Genomic DNA, 21,754 nt, shown 5'->3' with positions numbered 1-21,754 from the left:
ACTCTCTACAGCTTTGCCTTTTGGACATGTATAATTGGAATCATGTAATATGTCGTCTTTTATTCTGTTCTTTTCATTTAGCATAAGGTTTTTGAGACTCTTGTTTTAGCATGTTTTAGTATTTTGTTCCTTTATATTGCCAGGTAGTATTCCATTGTATGCATATGCTACATTATGCTCACTCATTCTCCCAGATAATAGGCATTTAGAATACTTCCACTTTTTTTTGCAGTTGTAAGTTTTTATTTAAATTCCAGTTAGTTAGCATATAGTGTAATATTAGTTTCAAGAGTAGAACTTAGAGATTCATCATTTATATAATACCTGGTACCCATCACAAGTAACCTCCTTAATTAATATCCATCACCCATTTAACCCATTCCCCCACCCACCTCCCCTCCAGCAACCCTCAGTTTGTTCTGTATAGTGAAAAGTCGGTTTTGTGGTTTGCCTCTTTTTTTCTCCCTATGTTCATCTGTTTCTTTCTTACATTCCACATATCAATGAAATCATATGGTATTTGTCTTTCTCTGACTGACTTACTTCACTTTGCATAATACATTCTATCTCCATCCATGTTGTTGCAAAATGGCAAGATTTCATTCTTTCTTTTGGCAGAGTAATATTGCTGTGTGTGTGTGTGTGTGTGTGTGTGTGTACACATATATATACATATATATGCCACATCTTCTTTATCTTTCATTAGTCAATGGACATTTGGGCTCTTTCCATAGTTTAGCTATTGTAGATAATGCTGCTATAGACATCAGGGTGCATGTATCCCTGTGAATCTGTATTTTTGTATCCTTTGGGTAAATACCTAGTAGTGCAATTGTTGGATTGTAAGGTAGTTTTTTTTTAGTTTTCTGAGGAACCTCCATATATTCTCCAGAGTGGCTGCACCAGTTTCTTTGTAATTGTGAATGGAATAGTTTTAATTTCACTTCAGACTGTTCATTGTTAACATATGGTAACATGATTAATTTTTGTATTTTACTTTTTTTAATCCTGTGACCTTACTGAATTCATTAATTTGTTCTAGTTCTAGCAGACTTTTGTGGGCACTTGTATGATAATGCTACAGGAATGATGAGTCAACTGGGAATAAAAGGAGATTTGTTGGGGTGCCTAGGTGGCTCAGTCAGTTAAGCATCCAACTCTTGATCTCAGCTCAGGTCTTGATCTCAGGGTCATGAGTTCAATCCCCATGTTGGAGGTGGAGGCTACTTTAAAAAAAAAAAAAAGGAGATTTGCTTCTTTTTTTAAATTTTAATTCTTTTTTTTAACCTGACTGCATAGAATCTCCATTACAATGCTGAATAGAAATAGCAAAAACAGGGGCGCCTGGGTGGCACAGTCGGTTAAGCGTCCGACTTCAGCCAGGTCACGATCTCGCGGTCCGTGAGTTCGAGCCCCGCGTCAGGCTCTGGGCTGATGGCTCGGAGCCTGGAGCCTGTTTCCGATTCTGTGTCTCCCTCTCTCTCTGCCCCTCCCCCGTTCATGCTCTGTCTCTCTCTGTCCCAAAATAAATTAAAAAACGTTGAAAAAAAAAAATTAAAAAAAAAAAAAAAGAAATAGCAAAAACAGACGTGCTTGTCTTGATCCCTACTATGGTGTGAAAAATTCATTTATTTGCTATTAAGTATTTTGTTTGTTGTAAATTTTTCATAAATACACTTTATCAGGTTGAAAACTGCTCTTCTAATTTAATGATTTTTTGAAATCACAAATAAGTATTAGATTTTATCAAATGCTTTTTCTGTGCTTATTGAGATGATTATGCCATTTTACTGGTTGTTTTATTAGTATAACTTGCTACATTAATTGATTTTCACACATTAAGCTGATCTTGCATTCTGGGCACAAACCCCATTTGGCAGTGGTCTATAATCTTTTTTGTATGTGTTGTTACACTGTTAATTTTTATTGAGAGTTTTGCACTTCTATTCATGAAGGATATTTGTGTGTCTTTGTCTGGCTTTGGTATCAAGGTAATACTAACTTTTAGAATGAGTTGAGAAATATCTTACCCACTTTTATTTTCTACAAGGTTGTGTTAAATATTGCTATTATTTACTTTTTAAATTTTTGATAAAATACACCAGTAAAGCCAACTGGGCCTGGGAATTTCTTTGTGGGAAGTTTATAATTAATAATTCAAATATCTTACTTGTTAGAGATCTGTCTAGATTTTCTATTTCTTAAGTCATCTTCAGTAATTTGTATTGTAAAGAATTTGTGCATTTCATCTAAGGCTAATTTAGTGACACAGGGATTTTCACAGAAATCCCATTTTAGCCTTCTAATTTCTAAGAGCTCAATAATGATGTCCTCTCCTGCAAAACCCTCTTTTGTGTGTGTGTGTGTGTGTCTGTTGATTGTTGTGGCTTTATTTATTTACTTCTTTATTTTTGCCTTTTTCTTTAAAATTGTTTATTTAAATTCCAGTTTGTACACCTATGGTATAATGTTAGGTGTACAATTTAGTGATTCAACACTGATGTAAAATACTCAGTGCTCATCAAAACAAGTGCCTGGGGGCATCTGGGTGGCTCAGTTGGTTTGGTATCTGACTTCGGCTCAGGTCATGATCTTCTGGTTTGTGAGTTTGAGCCCCGCATTGGGCTCTGTGCTGACAGTGCAGACTCTGGAGCCTGCTTCAGATTCTGTGTCTCCCCTGTTCATGCTCTCTCTCTCTCAAAAATAATAAATAAACATTAAGAGATGGAAGTGCCTGTGTTTCTTATTGAGCAGTAAACTATGCTGACTTTTCCAAGAAGGAACATTTATTTAACTGAGAAGGTCAATATTAGACTTAGAGTTTTTTTCATTGATTTCTAATATAATTTTATTATTTTCTTACTTTCAATTGCTTCAAGCTCAGTTTACTCTTCACTTTTTAGTCTCTTCAAGAAGCTTAGTTTATTGGTTTAAGATAATTCTCCTTTTCTATATCAGACATTTAAAACTCTAAATTTCCCTCCAGGCACTGCTGTTAGCCACATCCAATAAGTTTTTGTATGTAGTGTTTTCATTTTCATTCAATTTAAAATATCTTCTAAACTCTCTTTTCATTTTTCTTTTTCTTCCATAGATTATTTATAAATATATTGTTTAATATCAAGGTTTTCTTTAGTTCTAAAATTTGCTCCTGTTTTGCTTATTTCCAACACAATTCCATTGTAATCAGAGAATATCCTTTTATGGACATTCTTTTATTAATCATTTTAAATACTTTTACCTAAATGAGTGTTTCTCAATTTGCTATATGCCTTTTTTGATTCCCTTTGCGAATTTCCAGAATTCAAAAGTTCCAATTTGAGAACTTTTCCAGTCTTATTGCTGCACTGGGGGAAAGGATTTATGAAGCCATTCATTCAGCCATTCCAGAGATCCTTTGTTTCATGTTATTTTTGACATTTTCCTCCAAATATAGTAAGTTTCTTATACATTTCTCCCAATTAGTTTCATGTATCAATAACCATATCCAAAGTAACTATAGACATATCTGACCATCTAATTTATTTTCTTATATATCTCCCTTTATGTTGGCTCTCTTGAGGCTACTGAAACACCTGTGAAAAGTCCATCATCTTCATTTGTTCTTTTCCTTAATCACTTTGTTCAATAAAGAAATTGCACTAGGGGCGCCTGGGGGGCTCAGTCAGTTAAGCGTCCGACTTCAGCTCAGGTCACGATCTCGCGGTTCATGGGTTCGAGCCCTGCGTCAGGCTCTGGGCTAATGGCTCAGAGCCTGGAGCCTGCTTCCGATTCTGTGTCTCCCTCTCTCTCTGCCCCTCCCCCATTCATGCTCTGTCTCTCTCTATCTCAAAAATAAAGGTTAAAAAAAACTTTTTTAAAAAAAAAAAGAAATTGCACTATTCCTTTGTGCTAAAACTGTATTTAATTTCATCTCTTCTCTTGGGTGGTCTAGAAAAGTGATTGTCACATCTGTTCTGTGAAGGGCTATATTGTAAATATTTTAGGGTTCAGGGGCTATATGGTCTTCTCACAATTACTCAATGGTGCCTTGTAGCACAAAGAAGCCATAGACAATACATAATGAATTAGTATGGCTGTCTTCCAATAAAACTGTGTTTACAAAAAACAGTTTGGTGGGCTGATTCTTGGCTTAGAAAATGTCACTTTTTAAAACTCTGATAATTGCCCATTTTGGGGAGTTTTTATTTATTTTGATTTATGCCAGAAAAAAAAGGTGAACGATTATTTTGAAAATGAATAGTTTTTAATAGAATGTCAATAATAGATTCAATGAATGCTCTCTTCTCAAATCAATTCCTTAAGATCTACAGTCTGTTTAGGACATATGATATGCTTTGCAAATGATCATAAAGGCAACAGTTTTAGCAAATGTTTCTCTGCTTATTATCGATGTCCATATTTGTAGACAGTTTTATCTGTTTTGTCATGTCTATTACCTAATCTCTAAACCAAACCACACATTTTCTTGTTTACAGTACTTCATTTTCATTTTTAGGCAGTACTTTCTGCATTGAGAAGTGTAATTAACTTAGACTTTGATAAAAAGTGACTCCTACATCTCCATGGTTAGCAGAACTGCTTGGTATTCCTCACTCCTGCAAATGATAATATGAATATATCTGGTTCTGTGGCTCTCCTGGGCAACTCTCTTCAAAATAGTAACTCCGAGAGCCAGGACGTTCCTTCTCTTCTGTATTCTCCATTTTTAGGACTTCTACTCTTAGTTTTATAACCTGGGGAAGAAGTGTTATAGTGAAATTGAGAATGAAAAATAATATCATATGAGCTATTTTGTTGTCAAGCCCAGAAATGGTATGGTTCCTTCTGTGCACATGTTTATTGGCCATAACTCAGTCACATGAACTCACTTAAATGCAATGGAGTGGGGAGTAGAGACATGTAATTTCACTGCCTGTTCAAGAAGAGGATAACTATCTTGGGAACATCTCTAGTCTATACCACATAAAGTACAAGTTAGGGGAATTCATTCTTATGGGAATATTTAACAAGAAGAGCAGTAGAAATTTTGGGTCAAGCAAAAGTTACCAAATAAATTTGAAACATTAACAAAATAAGGATTAGAGGGAAGAAATTACCTCTTGTGCCAATAAATTCAAATATTAGTTCTGATAATGAATATTTATGTTTTTTTCAGACTGGAGGAAAGAATTTTTCCAGGCTGGTGAGTCATTCCCTGATGGTCTGGTCTAGGAAGGACTCTACTCATTATGCTCCAGCTCAGTCCCTGAAGTTGGAGGGCAAATGAAAAACTCCAATGAGAATATATACACCTTCCACAGCTACAAGATATCTCAGGCTAACACAGCTATCTCTGCTTCCAGGATCATTCTACCCTTTCCAAGAATATTCTGTCTTTCAGAGAATATTATTGTCTTCGCAGTGAATGTTATTCTGGATCCAGCCACAGCCCATGCTGCCCTCGTCTTGTCTGAAGGCAACAAATGTGTAACCTGTGGAGAGGAATCTCAAGATCTACCTAAAGATCCACAGAGATTGAATTCCCTTCCCTGTGTTCTGGGTCACTCAGTATTCACCTCAGGGAGGTGGTACTGGGAAGTAGATGTCAGAGACAGTGGAGCCTGGGACCTGGGAATATGCAGGTCTAATGCAATGAGGCAGGGGAAGATTTGTGTGAAACCTGAGAATGGTTTCTGGGCCATCAGGTCTTACAAGGATGAGTACTGGGTACTCACTTCTCCAGAAATGCAGCTTACTCTAAAAGAGCACCCTACCAGAGTGTGTATTTTCTTAGACTACGAAGGTGGATGTATCTCATTCTACAATATGACAGATAAATCCCACATTTACACCTTCTCTCAAGGCCCTTTTAATGTGTCTCTAAGGCCTTTTTTCAGGCTTTGGCTTGGTTATTCAAAGAGTTTGACCATCTGTCCAGTGCCCAATGCATAATCCTTACTGTGGTCCCTCTCCTGTATTAGGAGCATCCTACGACCTGCAGGTCAGTGTAGATTGAAGCATGAGGTCATGACATGAATTCTCCTATACCAAAAGCAAATCATTTTTTTTAATCTTCTTTCTGGTTCTCCCTAACATTTTATCTCCTTCATAAATGACTCTCCAAAGGCATGGGACGGCGTGTTAAAGTATGTTACTTATGCTATGTTTAAAGAAAAAAAATATATATATATACACACATATATATACATTCATATAATATAATCATATAGGTATATATGTATATACAATATATATACACACTCATATAATCACATTATTAAACACATTATATAATCACATTATTACCATTATTACTATAAATATACACAAGGAACTAGTCTGTGATTGCCCATACAATGTTGAAATTTCTTTCATATCTGACAAAGGCAGGGATAGGAGAATAGCTTTTTATTTTATACTCTTTTGTAACTTTTGGTTTTGTACTATGTTTATAAAGTGATATGCAAAAAAATAAAGTTAGTTTCAAATACATGAATAATTGAAGTGTTCTCATTTGTCTAATCAGTAAGACATTCACAGGGAAGCAAATATTTTCTAGTTTATCCTTCAATTTATCCTTCTCTTTGCATGAACTTCATCCTTATACTTTTTATCCTCTTCATCCCCTTGTGAGAGATTGATTTATTCTTGCCTTTACTTACCACCATTTATATTTTTAGAGGACATTTTCTTAATTTATATGCAGTAAAACTGACTTTTTATAGACTCACGTGGCCACACTACATTCAGGAGATGAGACAATGACATAAGTTCCATTATCTCCATAAGTGCTTTTATGGTGTCTTTTTGTAGTCAAACCTTTCATAAATACCCAACCTGGAAAAAATTAATCAGGTTTCTGTCCCTATACTTTTGTATTTTCCAGGATGTCACAAAAATAAAATCATATAGTATGTTATCGTTTGAGATTGGCTTTTCATTCAGAATGAGGCTTTTGGTTATTCATCCGTATTAATAGGCATTAGTACTTCATTCCTAATATTTGCTGAGGTAGTATTCTATTGAATAAACGCATCACAATCTTTGTTCACCCACTGAATGCCACTTATGCTGTTTCCAGGTTAGGGTTGTTATAAACAAAGCTGCTATAAACACTCATGTATACTTTTTTGTGCAAACATTTTTCACTTTTTTATGGCAAATAGCTAAAAATGGAATTACTAGGTCATCTGGTAAGAGTAGTTTCAACCTTGTATAAAACTGCCAAACTCTTCCCAGAGGAGCTTTACCATTGTGAAGTCCCACTAGAAATGTATGAGAGCTCCAGCTGCTCCACATCATTACCAGCATCTGGTACTTTCATTTTGTTTTATTACTTATTCTTATTTATGATAATAATTATATAGTGGTATTTCACTAAGTTTTAACTTCAATTTTTCTAATGGGTAATGACGTGCAACATCTTTTCATGCATTTATTTACCATTTAGGTATCTTCTAGATGAAGTGTCTTCAAATCTATAGTTTATTTTCTAAACATTTCAATAGATATTATTCGGAGAGCAGTTTTAGACTTACCAAAATACTGTGCAGAAAATACAAAAAGTTTACATGTACACAGTTTCACCTAGTAATACCTTGAAGTGGTGAATTTGTTACAATTGATGTTACAATTGATATTACAAGTGAATGTGACCTTACTTGAAAGTAGTGCCTTCATGGATGCTTGGAAAGAACATTAGATACATTATCATTATACAAAACTAATGACATTTTTATGTTCTACCAACAGGTAATTTAAAAATGAAATTAAATGCAAATTGATGAACCAATTTGATAGATTATTGTTAATTAAATCGCATCATTTACATTAGGCCCGCTCTTTGAGTTGTACCTTCTATGGGGGTTTTGACAAATGGGTAATGTCATGTATCCATCACTACAGTATCATACAGAATAGTTTTGCACTCCTAAATATGCCCGGTGCTCCACCCATCCACTCTTCCTCTCCTTCTTCTGACTTCTGACAACTCCTGATCTTTTTACCATTCTTATGGCTTTGCCTTTTCCTGAATGTCACATAGTTGAAGTCGTACAGATCTGTCGCTTTTTTAGACTGGCTTCTTTCGTTCAGAAAAAAATGCATGTAAGGTTTCTCCATGTCTTTTTGTGGCCTGATAGCACATTTCTTCTTAGTGCTCAATAACATTTCATCATAAAAATCTACCACCCTTAGTGTGTGTATCTATCCTCTTGGTGAAGGACATTCTGGATCCTGCCAACTTAAGGCAATTATGAACAAGGCTGATATAACTACTCAAGTGCAGGTCATTTTGTGGACATAAGTTTTCAACTCATTTGGGTAAATATGAGTAGGAGATCCCAGTGCGAGACTTTAAGCAAAGAATTAGAGCTCCCGTTGCTTCATATCCTTGACAGTATTCAGTTTTGGCTTCCAGCCATTCTGATGGGTGTACCATGGTATCTCACCTGTGTTTTAATTTGGAATTCCATAATGACATATGATGTTGGACCTTTTTTCATTCACTTTATTAAAAATGTAACGTCTATATGTAGATTCATTTGTTTGTATATAGGTGTCCAGTTGTTCCAGCACCATTTGTTGAGAAGACTCTCCTTTCTTCATTGAAATGCCTTTACACCTTTGTCAAAGTTCAGTTGACTATGTATGTGTGGATCTGTTTCTGGAAGTAGCCCATTTGAGAAGCATGTTCATTTCTCATTGTTGAGTTTTAAGACTTCTTTATACATTCTAGTTACAAGTCCTTTGTTGCATACATAATTTGCAATTATTTTTTCATCAGCCTGAAGCTTGTCTTTTCATTCTCTTAACATTATATTTTGCAGAGAAAAGTTTTTAAGTTCAATTTTATGGATCATGCTTTTTGTGGTGGTTCAAAAACTTTTTTTTTAATCAAAGATTTTATCCTATAATTTTTTTAAAAGTTTAACCATTTAGGGGCGCCTGGATGGCTCAGTCGGTTAAGCGTCCAACTTCAGCTCAGGTCACGATCTCGCGGTCCATGAGTTCAAGCCCCGCGTGGGGCTCTGGGCTGATGGCTCAGAGCCTGGAGCCTGTTTCAGATTCTGTGTCTCCCTCTCTCTGCCCCTCCCCCGTTCATGCTCTGTCTCTCTCTGTCTCAAAAATAAATAAACGTTAAAAAAAATTTTAAAAAAAGTTTAACCATTTAATATTTTATATTCAGATCTATAACCTATTTTGAATTAGATTTTTGTAAGGTGTAGAGTTTGAGTCAAGTTTAACTTTTTTGCATATGAATATCTGTTATGGATTGAGTTATGTCCCCAAAAAAGATATGTTAAAGTCCTAATCCTTGGTAATGATTGTGACCTTATTTGAAAGTAGTGTCTTCACGGACACTTGGAAAGAACATTAGACACATTATCATTATACAAAACTAATGAAATTTTTATGTTCTACCAACAGGTAATTTAAAAATGAAATTAAATGCAATATAAGTTAACATGATATGAAAAACATGCACTGCCAAAGAATACATAACAAAAGACATGTTATGCACACAAATGGTCAATAGACACATTTAAAAAGTCAGGGGTTTCTTTAGTTTTTATTTTTTTTTTTTTAAATTTTTTTTTCAACGTTTTTTATTTATTTTTGGGACAGAGAGAGACAGAGCATGAACGGGGGAGGGGCAGAGAGAGAGGGAGACACAGAATCGGAAACAGGCTCCAGGCTCCGAGCCATCAGCCCAGAGCCTGACGCGGGGCTCGAACTCACGCACCGCGAGATCGTGACCTGGCTGAAGTCGGACGCCCAACCGACTGCGCCACCCAGGCGCCCCACTTTAGTTTTTATTTTAATCCCAGGTAGCTAACATACATGATATATTAGTTTCAAGTATACAATATAATGATTCAACACTTCCATACATCACCTGGTGCTCATCATGCCAAGTGCACTCCCTAATCCCCATCACCTGTTTCACACATCCCTCCACACCCTGCCCCTCCGTTAACCATCAGTTTGTTCTCTATAATTAAGAGTTTGTTTCTTGGTTTGTCTCTTTCTTTGATCATTTGTTTTGTTTCTTAAATTCCACATATGAGTGAAGTCACATGGTATTTGACTTTCTCTGTCATTTCACCTAACATTATACTCTCTAGCTCCATTCATGTCATTGTCAATGGCAAGATTTTATTCTTTTTTATGGCTGAGTAATAGTCTACTGTGGAATATTCTTTATCCATTCATCAATTGATAGATGCTTGGGCTGCTTCCATTTCTTGGTAAATAATGTAAATAATGCTGTTATAAGTAACACTGCTATAAACATAAGAGTGTATGTATCCATTAAAAAAAAAGTGTTTAGTATGAAGCAAATTAAAACCACACACTACCATAATGAGATGCCACTATCCACCCACCAGTACATGGAATTAAAAAGAGTGACAGCACCAAATGTTGAGAGACTATGAGGCAATGAGAACTTCCATACATTGATGATAGGAATGTATATAAATGATACAAGCACTTTGCACAATATCTGGTAGTTTCTTTAAAAATTGAATATATGCCTGGGAATGCAAGCTGGTGCAGCCACTCTGGAAAACAGTATGGAGGGTCCTCAAAAAACTAAAAATACAATTACCCTACAACCCAGCAATTGCACTACTAGGCATTTATCCAAGGGATACAGGTGTGCTGTTTCGAAGGGACACATGCACCCCCATGTTTATAGCAGCACTATCAACAATAGCCAAAGTATGGAAAGAGCCCAAATGTCCATCGATGGATGAATGGATAAAGAAGATGTGGTGTATATATACAATGGAGTCTTACTCGGCAATCAAAAAGAATGAAATCTTGCCATTTGCAACTATGTGGATGGAACTGGAGGGTATTATGCTAAGTGAAATTAGTCAGTCAGAGAAAGACAAAAATCATGACTTCACTCATATGAGGACTTTAAGAGACAAAAACAGATGAACATAAGGGAAGGGAAACAAAAACAATATAAAAACAGGGAGGGGGACAAAACAGAAGAGACATAAATATGGAGAACAAACCCATAAATATGGGTTACTGGAGGGGTTGTGGGAGGGGGGATGGGATAAACGAGTAAGGGGCACTAAAGAATCTACTCCTAAAATCATTGTTGTACTATATGCTAACTAATTTGGATGTAAATTTTAAAAAATTAAAAATAAAATTTAAAAAAATAATAAAATAAAAATAAATAAATTAAAAAATTGGATATATGCCTATCATCTGATCCATCAATATCACCATTAGGTATTTACTCCAAATATGAAAACATGTTCATGAAATGACTTGGCTAAATTATCCATAATATGTTTACTTATCATTCAAGCTATAATAGAAAGACAAAACACAAAAACTAGGTTCAGAATTGCTCACCCATACCACTAATAAACAAAAACATTAGCTGTAGTTTAATAAATCTTTATACCTCTCCTCATCATTAGCCTGAGAGTATAAACTCAAAATAACTGTATTTAAAAGTTAATCAGATTAATTGTATTTCCTTTCAGCATGCTCATATCATTAATTAGAAATACAGTTAATTGTATTTGTTGCTGTCTGTATTTTAGGGTTATTTTCTCATCTTTGTTGATTTATTTTTAAGTCTATGAGGGAGTAATATGTTTCCAATCAGTTAGAACTGTACAAAATGGGGGCACCTGGGTGGCTCAGTCGGTTGAGCATTCAACTTTGGCTCAGGTCATGATCTCACAGTTTGTGAGTTCGAGCCCCACGTCAGGCTCTACGCTGACAGCTCAGAGCCTGGAGCCTGCTTCACATTGTGTCTCCCCATCTCTCGGCCCCTCCCCTGCTCATGCTCTGTCTCTGTCTCTCAATAATAAATAAACGTTAAAAAAATTTTTTTAAAAAGAACTGTACAAATGTATATTATGAGGAGGTTCACATTCTTCCAATAATTCTATCTATATACAGCACTCTTCTTTCCACTCTGATCCCCATCCATCTCCACTAGGAATCCCTTTTGTTAGTTTCTAGTTTATCCTACTTTAAAAATAAAGCCACAAGCCCAAAATGGTGTCATTTAGGTTAAGGGTCCAAATCAGTAAATTAAGACTTAATACCTAACTTAACTGTGGTTTCAACACCCCAGAAATGCAACTTTCAACCAGTCAACATGCAATTTTCTGGTCACCACTATCAAATTTACTGTTAGGCCCCTTCTGTTCCCCTTAGGGGAATGATCTTATCTAAAACAATAGATTTTTTGCTAGTAATTTCCTTTTTTCCACTCCCTATCTTTAAAAACTTTTCTTTTTTTTCATAGTCTTTTGAAGCTCTCCTCTACTTGCTGGATGTGATGCTGCATGATTTAAAATTTACTTGATTGAATTTTTGTTATTTGACAGACTTGGGGTAGTGGTGGGATTTGAAGGGAACTTCCAGCAGCATTTGGAAGCAACAAAAAACACAGGCTTGCTACTTGCAAATCTGCTGAGTTCACTGTCTTTCTTGTGTTTCCAAGGGCTGTGGATAAATGCCCCTCAGTTCTGAGTTCTGCTCTTTTTTGCATTCACCACCCCAATCTAATTGGCTTTCCATTACAGGGCAGGTCCCCTTGAGCTGGCAGATGATACACCTGGAGCCCAACTGTGCTGGCACACGGGTCTGCACAGAACCAAGTCCCTTCCTATTCAGGCCACAATTTCCCAGGTGGAAAACCTCAGGAAGTTTCCACAGGAATTGTCAATGTTACGCACAGGGCCTTCTTGTGGCCAGGACGCAGTCACCTCTCATGTACTACAGAATTGAGAGGCAGGAGGCAATAATTAAGGTACACATGTTTGTCTTGTGTTGTGTGGATAAAGACTATTGCCAGTAGGGACCTTGGAAACCAACAAGCCACAAAATTTGTGAGCACAGGTTGAACATTTAAAGGCTGTTAGAATGCTTGCTGCCTTAAGAAGACTCTGTGATAGGATAAGTTGGTCACTGAATGGGTTAGATTGACACTAGATCACCTGCCAACCACAAAAAATCTTTTGTGTAATGAGGTACAGTGTAAAACATGCATAATCCCAACCTTACAACATGTCCCTTTTTAGGTATTAGTGTGGCTCCTGTAAATCCAAAGGCTTTAGCTAACAGGATCCTTAAATTCTAAAGAGTCAAGTGTGTTACTTTCTAGCACATCTGCTTATTTTATGTCTAAGAACTGTAGTCCTAGAAGTTGCAAATATCTAACAAAATGACAAAATTTTACTAAGCTTATTTTGTGTCTTGAGGAATTTGGCTTGGTGTCTGTCAGGTTAAGGGTCCCAAAATACAGCTAGATAGAAATGTTAGTTGCATCCCATTTGCAGCTAGATATAGCTGATGAAGGAGCCAAAGGCAAGCTGAAGGGCTTTCGACCCACTCTCCCCTCAGGTGGGCTATGTGTGACATTCCTCTGCCCAAGAACAAAAGAAAGGGAAAAACAAATGGTTAACCAATAGAGATCACAGTCATGAAGGACATGAATCTCCATTACTTTGCAAAAGCCTTAGTGAATTATAAGGAAAAGGCAGTCTTATCAATAGCTTAATCTCTAGAAAACAATAGACTTAATTTCCTTGAGCCCTTAACATCACCCTCCCCTCCACAGTGATGTGGGGAACAAAGGCAAGAAGAAAATGTAGACGAAAATAAATTTCTTTAAAACCTGCCACCCACTGACAAATACTTGAGATAGGCAGAGTAAAACATTCCTCCAAGAAACTCCCGACTGTCTTCTCTTAATGCCTTACTGGAGGGAAAAATAACTTCAGCTCAACAATAGCTAGACCTCTAGTATCTTATGAGTCTTCATCATAGGAAAATCCTACTGGAAACCTCCCTTTTCCTAACCCACCTCCCAATCCCATAGTATATGATCTGTCACTCCTCACAACCCCAGTGTAGCTTTTTCTGTCCATGAGTCCTGTCCCCATGCTTTAATAAAATCTACTTTTTGCACCAAAGGTGTCTCAAGAATTCTTTCTTGGCTATTGACTCCAGACCCCACCATCACTACAAAACTACATCATAGCTACACAAAAATGTGGGTTAGTTCAGCTAGGTTCCTACAGGTGGGGTTTTGGAGTGGTGGTGGGGGCTGGAACTGACGGCCAAGAAAGAATTCTTAAGATGTCTTTGGTGCAAAAAAAAAAGAAAGAAAGGTGATTTTATTAAAGCACAGGGACAGGATTCACGGGCAGGAAGAGCTGACCTGGGACCATGAGGAGAGACTGATTATATTCTTGGGAGGTGGGGGAGGTAAAGTCAAGGGGAAGTTTCCAAAGCGATTTTCATAGCTAAAGAAGACTCACGGGATACTGGAGGTCTAGCTATTGTCAACCTAAGATTGTTTTTCCCTCTAGAAAGCATTAACATTAAGACAGTAGAGTGTTCCTGGAGAAATGTTTTACTCTGCCTGCTTCAAGTATTTGTCAAGGGGCTGCAGGTTATAAGGAAACTTAATTTTATCTTCTATTTTTTTTTCTGCCTTTGTTTCCCACATCGTAGCAGGATTCTCACACAGAGAGTCTTGACACCGAGACTTTTCTTTCCAGGAAGGAACTTTATTCCTGCTGGCACCACTAAGTTGGGTTCGTACCCAAAGAACCTGAGCCCTGAATGCCACGTGGCGTAGTATTTTATATATTGTTTTCTTCTTTGTCTCCCATATATGGTAACACACAAACCTGCAGTCTGATGAAGTGTTCTCATGTTACAAGGTTATGAGGGATGTTGTCAAGTAAGTGAATAGCAAGGTTGCCTTGAGGTGTTTTTTTTCTCTTTCCTTAGAGAGGGTGAAAGAGCGGACATACGCCGGCCGACTCTATCTTGTTCTGTGTCCTCCACCTTGAGTGACTATGTCCCCAACGTAGCCCCTTTCCGGAAAAATCGCAGAAACCTCAGATCACGCCTCCTCCCCTTGAGTAACCTCCCGCTCACCCATTCAAACTTCCCGATCAAAACACGCCCAGCGACCTGCATAACAGGGCTCCGACCCTTCCCCAGCCAATCGGCCGAGGCCACGACCCTTCCCCAGCCAATCGGCTGAGGCCACAGCCATTACCTCACCAACTGCCCCTAGACCCCTATAAAACCTTTGTGCTTTTGAAACTCTCTCTCACAGCATCTCACTGCTGTGTCGGTGCAGGTAGGGGACTGAGCTCGAGCTAGCTCGAATAAAGGCTCTTTTGCTTTTGCATCGGACTCGGCTCCCTGGTGGTCTTTGGGGATCACGAATTCTGGGCATAACAAGGGGACCCTACCACAACATCACTACCAAACTGCTGCCAGCTCTCAGGGGAACTGCAACCCAGAAATACAATGGCCATTGCAGGGAATGGTCCAATTAGATAAGATGATTTAAGAAGTTCACTTGAAAGCAAGAGTTCCCAAATTAAACAAAATGTAATACATGTTTTAGTTGGCAAGCAGAAGCCTAAAAAGGACTCAAAATTTCAAAGCAGTTTCACTGAAAGATTCACTGCAAAAGGCAAATAAAAAATTAAAGATCTTAAGAGGTACCTAAAACAAAAGACTGCGAGACGGATGGAACTCCTATTGTTCTCCTCTTTTCTCCTCTGAGTGTTCATTCTGCCAATTCTCCTGAATTGTTTTCCACTCTGAAAAGACTACACAACTGTAACTAAAAACCCACCACATTAATGGTCTCTCAGACAACCTCATATCTACCTTCAAAGGGGGGCCCCTATCTGGGCCCCTCCCAGAGTTGAAGAAACAGAGATTTTCTGGTAAACTGCAATTTTAGTCACTTAAACAGTCTGGTTTAACTCCCTTAAACAGACTGGTAAATGCCAGAGAAGACAGAAGATAGCCTGGAAAAACTGGCAGCCAGCAAAATGTGATAATTCTTAACAGTTTTTTCTGAATCTCTATCTGTAGTGCCCAGTAAAGATGAGGAGGGAGCATAAAGCAAGCTGAAGGCAAAGTACAAGCTAGCATACTCCCCCGACCCCCTACGTGGGTTATCCCTCAGGCATGCCTGGCTGCCCAAGAACAAAGGAAAGGAAAGAAAACAAATGGTTAACTGATAGAGATCACAGTCCTGCAGGACCTGAGTTTCCATCAGTTTACAAGTATCTTATTAAATTACAAGAAAAAAGCAATCTTATCAATAGCCTCATCACCAGAAGCTTGTAGACTCAGTTTCCTGGAACATCTAATACCACCCTCCTCTCCATAGTGGTGTGGGGAACAAAGGCAAGAAGGAAATGGCAGGTGAAATTAAATATCCTTATAACCTGCAGCCCATTGACAAATACTTGAGGCAAATACAGAGTTTAACACTTCTCCAGGAACTTCCTCCTGTCCTAATGTTAACGCCTTACTTGAAAAACAACCTTATCTTGACAATAGCAAGGCCTCAGGTATCTTAGGAGTCCTCTTTAGTATATCAAAGTTCTTCTGGAGGCCTCCCTTTTGCCTTTACCTGCCCAAATCCATAGTATATAATCACTCACTCCTCACAACCCCCTTGCAGCTTTTTCTGTCCACAGGTCCTGTCCCTGTGCTTTAATAAAATCACCTTTCTGCACCAAAGATATCAAGAACCCCATGATCACTCCCAAAACACCATCAAAGAGAGGAACATAAAATTGACAATTGACACTTGACAATTCCTATTGTCTCTTCTTTTCCACATCAAGACCTATTGGTTATTTACCTTTTCTCTCCCCGAGATAGATATTGCCTTCTCACTTGTTTTCTCACTTGTCTTCTCACTTGTTTTGTGGAACTGAGCTTGGCTTTCTTCCTGCTCGGAACGTGCAGGTTGTTGGTTCCTTCTTTTGGCTGCCAATGGAAATGACTCTGGATTTGGGGATGGCAATGTCCTTCACGCCCTCTGGAGACTCTTCTTATACCCAACGGGGGTTACTCAATACTGCCAGAAATATTTAAAAATAAAACTATGACCCAGAGGGAAAGAAGCAGGTTGAGGATACTATAGTTGAATAGGTGGATCAGCCCATGATGCCATTTAAGTTACAACCATTGTTTGAAAAAATTGAAAGCAACTTTCCTTATCTTATGAATATTTACTAGAAAACTAGAAATACAACTCTGAAAGCAATTCTACTTATTTCTTTACCAATCCTAATAAGATTATATAATTATAAAATATTATAAAAGTTTCTTTATCCTTTAAATATTAAATTTCATAATAATCTGTGATCCTATTTAGACAAGTGGTTTCAAACCCATTTTGAGGGGCACCTGAGTGGCTCAGTCAGTTAAGCATCCTATTTTGGCTCAGATCTTGATCTCGCGGTTCATGAGTTCAAACCCCAAGTCTGGCTTTGTGGTGCCAGCTCAGAGCCTGGAGCCTGCATCTGATTCTGTGTCTCCCTCTCTGCCCCTCTCCACTGATGCTCTGTCTCCATCTCTCAAAGATAATTAAACGTAAAAAAAAATATATATATATTAAAACCTGTTTTGATATTTTTGACAAACTTCCAAAAATCAAATTCTATATGAAGTTTTTTTGACCTGGGATATTCCAAAGGATTTGTTAAAGTAATTTGGTTTATTTGATATGTTAAATTACATTGCAAGCAAGTATTGTAAAATAAAAACAGAACCTTTTTTTAAAATGTATTTACAAGACTATGGCACATGTGGATAAAGTCCATTCCTCTTCTGCAAAACATGACTCCTCATTAACAGAGTTTAACCCTGATGTCCTTGTAGCATGACAATAGTTGACTCCTGAATCAGACACATTAAGGTGGATAAACAATGACTGGAAATTAAACTAATAGTCATGGCTATTAGAAAACCAAACACCTGTTTTATTCTTTCTGGCTCCCTGGCAAACCCAATTTTTTTGGTTTTTACATTCCTTCAACCACAACAGGGCATTCAAGATAACTCAAATTATAAGTAGGCAGTGGTGGAGAGACTTCTATAATATTGCAAAAGCAGTCTATCAGCAATATCTGAATTGTCAGGTCCATAATCCTTGAAAAACTGGTTTTGTTCCCAGAGGCTTTCCCCTGGATCCTCTGAATACCCGCAGCTGAATCTCATTCAATTGACACCTATTATGGACGATCAGTATGTTCTTCTTATTGTTTTTATGTCTTCTGGGTGCGTCGAAGCATTTCCCTGCTGCAAGCTTGATGCCCTCAAAGTAGCAAAGGAACTGTTAGAAAATAGATTTCCCACCTAGGGCATACCTTCTATAATCTCCAAGGATTGAGGCACCTTCTTCACTGCGCAAATCATACAAGCTTTAATGAAAGCTTTGCAAATTTCTTTTATCAGAAAAGATTGAAAGAACTAATGGGCTCCTCAAATTTATCTCTAAATGTGATGAAACTACTAGGCTCCCTTTGTCTAAGGTGTTGCCTCTGGCCTCGGTGACTATCCACAGTACTCCCTTTGTGAAACATTAACTCCACAAGAGATAGTCACTAGCAAATCAATGTGTACTGGTATACAACTTTCTGCTGATCCCGTATCTCATACTAATATATGACCAGCAAGTCCCTAAAGTCTTATGTTAAAGCCTATCATCAACAGGATAAAGAAGCCATCCTGATTCCAGTTCAAAGATCCTTTTGGTCAAGTCTAGAGTCTGGTGATTTGTCACAGACTCTGGGTCTGAAGTTGTCTCTTGTCCAGCAAGAGAGCGGATGCAGGATTAAAATGCGAGAGGGGCTAGTGTCCGGGAGGAGACAAGAGCCCCGACTAAGGGTCCTTGCTCCATTTTTATTAAGATCAGAAGTCTTACAAGCGTGATGGGCGTGCACAAAGAGACAATGAAACATGAACATTAACTCATGGGCGGGGGGGGAAAGGGGGGTTTTGGAGACATGCGGTGTTAGGGGTTTGGGTCGATACAAAACAAAATTCTGGTGCTGGGTGGAAGGTTATTTACCGCAAACATGAGGCATCACCTCTGTTTACCTAAACTAGTCTAGGGGACAAGAAAGAGCATGCTACCTCAGAGACAACAAGGCTAATTGCCTTTCTTTTGCTAATTAGCTCTGCTCTGGGCAACTTCACCCTGCTGTGGTCTAAAGTCCTGTTTTCCTGTTTTTGTCCTTCCATACTGCGAAAGCAGCTTTCTGCTATTGTACTAAATTAGGGGGGGGGGGGGAGCGTTTCTGCCCTGAATACCTAATCTTGTTTACCTCATTTTTGATGCTTTCATTCTGAGGTTTTTCTATTCCTATACCATTGTCCTATACTGAGGGCCTTTGCCCTGTTTATCTAATCTTGTTTACCCAAACTTGGGTGTGTTCATCCTGTGGATTTCTAATTCTTTATGCCTTGTTAACCCATTAGTGCAAGCTCAGGGAATTCCTAAGCTTATTCCCCACAGTGATTGGGTATTCTGGAAATGTCATCAGAGAAAAATCTTTGAACCTTATTGAAAGGGACCATATCAAGTGTTCCTGATGACAGACACTGCTGCAAAAACAGAAGGTACTGAGCCTTGGGTACACATCACATACCCAAGAAGTCCCATACAGATGCTAGAGACTTCTAAATCAGATTGATGAGGAAGATAAAGTAGCTAACTTCATGGTAGACTGCTTCCATCCAAGACAATGAATCAAGACTTCATACTTTAACTAAACATAAAACACTTTCTCCTTCTTTTCCTTTCCTTTACTCTGGCATTGGTCCAGAAAGATAATACCCTTATCTGTATCTCCCCGGTCACTGCTAAGGGAGAGTGGGTAACCTATGGAATCTGAAGCAACCTTTTGTTTCAGGCTATGAAAGAAATCTAACCATGCCTCTAAGTTTTTGCAAACAAAATTAAGATATCTCATTGATCAGCTCTACTAAATTTGCATCATGAGTTAGAAAGGACTTATCAGGAGGTTTTCATGATTCAGGATTCACCCCTTTTGGCAGGTTTCTGCTCCCCTGGTTAGGAATATGTAAATGAGTCTGTGATCAGGTACTTCTCCTTAATTCTTCAAGAATTTCAGAGTTTTTTGTGCGTCTCACGTCCATGAAATACAGCCAGACCAACACTAAACCATCCTACACACCTAGAAAACTGACTGCAGGATCAACACAATAATCTGCACTACCTGAACCACAGAATTCAGCAGGTATGCGGCACGGAGAAGTGAACTTGGGGAGTGAGGAGGTGCAGGAAGGGAGGTGCTTTTGTGAGAGGAGACAGGACAGAGATGGGGGGTAGAATATGGGAAAAGCACCCCTCCCCAAAAGCAGCTGGAGAGAAAGTGGAAAATTGGAAACAGCTGCAGTGACTAAACTAAAAAGGGAGAAAGGAGAAAGGAGAGGGTTTAAATTCCATTAAGAGTGTAAACAAGGGGAGCGCAAAGTCTGCAACTCTGCAGCCCAACACCTGGCGGTGCTCTGGTGGGAAGGGCGAATCCCCAGGAACAGAGTGGGGTCTGGAAAAGCCGTTGCACTGCTGGAAGGACATTTGGTAGAGACTGTTGAAGCCACCTGGTCCCAGCAGACCCCAGAGAATGGCCACATTCGCTGGTGCTGGAACAAGGTCATTAAGGGTGAAGCCTGGTGCCAGATGTGTGTTGTGATTTTCCATAATCCCTGAAACGCTGCTGCTACACTATCTCATGAACTTTTTCTGGGGCCAGCTGACATCTGGCCATAGTCTCAGGGCACTGGCAGTAGCAGGGTCCAGCAAGCATTCCTGGGTGCAGCCAATATTCCGCCATTGCTCATTCAGCCAATGCTCGGTGAGATCCTCCCGCAGAAGGGCAGAACAGGGCAAAGCTGCAGTCCTTCAGAAGTAAGGGGCCAGGGAAAACAGCTGCAACTGAGAAAAAACTTGGGAGAGAGATACTGCCTGGGGCCTGGTCACGGAGGGTGAAAAAGCAGGGAGTGGATGAAAGCTGAAGACAGAAAACAGATGCGCGATTGCTGATTCAGGAGAACAGACTGTGCAGCTGGGGGGAGCCATTTTCATTGCTCCTGCACATGCGCATACACACCTACAAGTGCAGCAACAATCCACCCCAGTAGGCTAGCAGCGCCATCTAGTGGAGAACGCAAACGTTACACTGAGCCCTGCCCAACTGGGCCAACTTTGCTCTCAAGAACACGAGTCTCAAGGCCGGCTTGGTTAATGGACTATAAAGTGCTACATAGACTGACTTCTAGGGGAAAACGAAATAATTTCAGTGCTACTTCAATCTGTTAGCAGGTCCATCTATTCAATTTTCTTTTGTTCTTTTTTTTTTCTCTTTTACACTTCTTTTCTTTTTCTTGAATACAGAAAGAGAAAAAATTTATTTTTATTTTCAATTTTTATTAAAAATATTTTTCTTTCATTTTTATTACTATATTTTTTACTTTTGTGTAAACTTTTTCAAATTCTATTTTACTTCCATCATTTCATTTGAGTCTACTTCACTGTATTCACCTTTTCAAATTTTCAAATGATCCTTTTTTCTTCCTTTTTCTTTTTTCTCTTTTTTGTTTCTTTTCTTTTTCTTGAATGCAGAAAGAGAAAAACTTCATTTTTACTTTCAATTTCTATTAAAATATTTTTCTTGAATTTTTTTACTATATTTTTTGCTTTTTTGTAAATTTTTTCAGATTCTATTTCCTTCCATCATTTTATTTTAGTCTACTACAGTGTATTCACTCTTTCAAATTTTCAAACGATTTCCTTTTTTCTCTCTTTTTAATCTTTTTTTCTCTATTTCATTTCTTTTTCTTGAATACAGAAAAAGTAAAGATTCATATTTACTTTAAATTTTTATTAATTTTCCTTAATTTTTTCTACTTTATTCTTTAC

The 21,754-nt window shown here is 38.1% G+C and overlaps 1 protein-coding gene and 1 long non-coding RNA gene across 11 annotated transcripts in view; one reads left to right on the top strand and one right to left on the bottom strand.

Moving 5' to 3' along the window:
* The window catches only part of LOC131513991 (butyrophilin subfamily 1 member A1-like), a 42,354-nt gene extending 36,181 nt beyond the window's left edge, over positions 1-6,173 (top strand). For 9 of the 10 annotated variants that reach the window (XM_058733478.1, XM_058733472.1, XM_058733473.1 and 6 more), the window contains 2 exons: positions 5,159-5,185; positions 5,405-6,171. In XM_058733478.1, the coding sequence (XP_058589461.1) occupies positions 5,159-5,185; positions 5,405-5,934 (557 nt within the window). In that variant the 3' untranslated portion in view covers positions 5,935-6,171. Of the gene's footprint in view, positions 1-5,158; positions 5,186-5,404 lie in introns of all 10 variants that reach the window. The other variant, XM_058733475.1, reaches the window with a different exon arrangement.
* LOC131513993 (uncharacterized) lies at positions 3,870-21,645 on the bottom strand. Its single transcript, XR_009262889.1, has 3 exons — positions 20,333-21,645; positions 16,664-16,882; positions 3,870-4,736 (listed from the first exon to the last, which is right to left on the bottom strand). It is a non-coding gene; the product is annotated as an uncharacterized LOC131513993 (long non-coding RNA).
* Between the last annotated feature and the right edge of the window lie 109 nt (positions 21,646-21,754).

Source organism: Neofelis nebulosa, chromosome 6, assembly GCF_028018385.1.
Source record: "Neofelis nebulosa isolate mNeoNeb1 chromosome 6, mNeoNeb1.pri, whole genome shotgun sequence".
In the NCBI taxonomy this organism is placed as follows: domain Eukaryota; kingdom Metazoa; phylum Chordata; class Mammalia; order Carnivora; family Felidae; genus Neofelis; species Neofelis nebulosa.
The sequence above is the reverse complement of the archived record's forward strand: the minus strand, read 5'-3'. Positions and strand labels throughout refer to the sequence as shown.